Source organism: Montipora capricornis, chromosome 2 (genome assembly GCF_036669925.1).
Source record: "Montipora capricornis isolate CH-2021 chromosome 2, ASM3666992v2, whole genome shotgun sequence".
NCBI lineage: Eukaryota > Metazoa > Cnidaria > Anthozoa > Scleractinia > Acroporidae > Montipora > Montipora capricornis.
Window position 1 is genome coordinate 47,685,351 of NC_090884.1, and position 2,500 is coordinate 47,687,850.

General features: G+C 39.8%; 1 protein-coding gene across 1 annotated transcript in view; it reads right to left on the reverse strand.

Moving 5' to 3' along the window:
- Positions 1 to 2,500, reverse strand: part of LOC138037421 (uncharacterized) — a 13,383-nt gene that overhangs the window by 207 nt on the left and 10,676 nt on the right. Inside the window, exon 7 of the mRNA XM_068883349.1 lies at positions 1 to 681. This exon is cut by the window's left edge and continues 207 nt beyond it. Coding sequence (XP_068739450.1) covers positions 65 to 681 — 617 coding nt within the window. The 3' untranslated portion in view covers positions 1 to 64. The remainder of the gene's footprint in view (positions 682 to 2,500) is intronic.

Genomic DNA, 2,500 nt, shown 5'->3' on the forward strand with positions numbered 1-2,500 from the left:
CTCGTGGTAAAAAGCAACCATACCTTTTCAGAACCTGCTTAAGGCAGCCTTCATTTGACATTACTCATTTTTTGTCCCCGTCTTCAACCCATTTCTCAAGAATGTCAACCACATCCCACCTTTCTAAATCACTGTCTTTCAGTAACTTAATAAGACACCCTACTGTTGGTTGCGTACTACGTGTACTGCACCACAGCTTGAGCAGTTCATCAGTCGGATTTCTCCTCTGATCCAAGTTTCGAATAATATAGATATCAAAGTTCATTTTCTCTCCCAACAATCGAAAATCTCGAAATTGTAGGTCATCTAATATGTTCAACCTTATACAGATTTTTTCTCTTATCTGGAAGGGAATTTGTTTGACATACGTTAACAGCCTAGAAGATGGCTCTTGATGAGTTCTTAATCCATCCACCACATCAATTCCATGAAAAGTTGTATCCAGTGTCTCTTGAACTCTTCTCCCTGGAAATCCAGCGACAATCATTTCTGGTCCTAAGGTATGGGCATTGTTCTCTGGTACACCCGTTTTCGGGACAAATTTGGCAAGGGTCCCATTCTCGTTATCTTGAACTGGTACAGTTGAAGCTTTCATTTCTTGTATTGCACCTTCAAGGTAGAAACCTTCCATAGTGTCCGTTCCCTCAAGATCTAAATGTTCAACACTCTTTTTTTTGCTCTCTAGATATGGAATATAAATAACAAAAATATAGAATTAGTTCTCATAATGTTGGACTGTTGGTCTTGGTGTTAGAGTGGCTCAAACTGGTTTTATTACTTTAGAGAAACTGCACTATTTAGGACTGACTCTACAATACTACATACGGTAGAGCGAGTTTCAATCGAGTGTGGTGAAACCAAAACAAGAGTAATTACACTGTACTTTGGCCAATCAAAAAGAACAGAGACAATCCAGTAAACCAATCAAAACTCGAAGTACCGGTAATTACACGTAGCCGACACAAAGCGCGGGAAAATATGCATGCGTGGGCCATGATTGGTTTTGTTTTCATGTCTGATTGGTTGAAAAAGTGGCTTTGAGAACCAAAAGAACTTTGAACCAATCACCAAGCGAAGCAATGCAAAACCAAAGCAATTCGCTAATTACTTTCGATACTCAATTGAAAACCGCTCTATGGTACCATTGCGAAAAAGCAGTTATTGCTTCATAAAATGCACTCAATATTACGAAGCTCAATTTGAAGCAATAGAATTCAATGAAAATGGACACCGTATCGCAGAATAGGAAAGGAAAGGAAAGGAACTTTATTTAAGTGTCTAGTAGATTTAGCGCTGGAGCACTAATTGGGGACACTGTAAAGTGAAATTAACAGTTAACACAACAAGTCAAATGTTGGTTTTTGAGGAGAGGGGAGACCGGAGTACCCGGAAAAAACCTCTCGGTGCAGAGTAGGAATCGAGGAATCGAACCTGGGCCACATTGGTGGGAGGCGAGTGCTCTCACCACTGCGCCATCCCTGCACCCCATTAACATCCATTAACATCCATTAACATCCATTTTTTATGAATCCTTGTACCGATTTAATGGTTTAAAAACCAAAAACCACCAACAGTTGTGTTTGTACTTCGCTTTTATACTCAGTTTTTCAGCTTTAGCCATGTTTGAGCTTTTAACATCAGGGACAATTCCTTGACTCTAATTTGCAGTTAGGACAAAGTTTGGACCAAATGGGAGAGGGAAAGTAAACTAAGCTGTCTCCCTTAATGAAATGCTTTGAGGCAATGACTGAAGTACATAATTTTATCACAACATTTATGATGTCTGTAATGCCCTCGTTCCACCAACTCATTGGAGTTCTCCTATTGTATACTGGTTTCTTATTAAGCTATAAATATAACATGATGGTTACTTTTTATTTGTTCTGCAGCCTCTGGATTCAAAGAAGTGAAAGGTGGAAGCAAATTGAATGTAACACTGGTGACAAATGATGATGGCTGGAAAATTATGGTCACTACTCAGTTACTCACTGAGTTGGCGAAGAACCCATCAGTTAAAATGTCTGGTGTTGTTGCAAGAGGAAACCCAGAACTTGAAGACTGGGCCAAGAAGTTAAACATAGAGTTAGTCAATCCAAAAAAGTGGATTGGTTATTCTGACAAGGATTGCCTAGCTTTTCCACCTGACAGCCTTGATATTGATATTCTGATCATCCACTCCTATGGGCTCGACCTTGGGAAACAAGCACAGATCATCAAGGATACCAAGAAGTGTAAGTGGGTCCATGTTGTCCACACAATCAGTGAAGAGTTAGCAAAGTACATGAAAAAGGAAGCAGGCTCACAGTCTGGGCATCAAGAATCAGAACATGATGTGCAGCTCTAATTGTGTGAAATAGCTGATATCATTATTGCAATTGGACCCAAAGTAGCTGAAGCTTACAGAACATATCTGCGATCCAGAGGCAAGGATATGTTTGATTTAACATCAGTGATTGTTTATGATCTGATTGGTATTCGGCCAGTCATTGAACATGGGGAC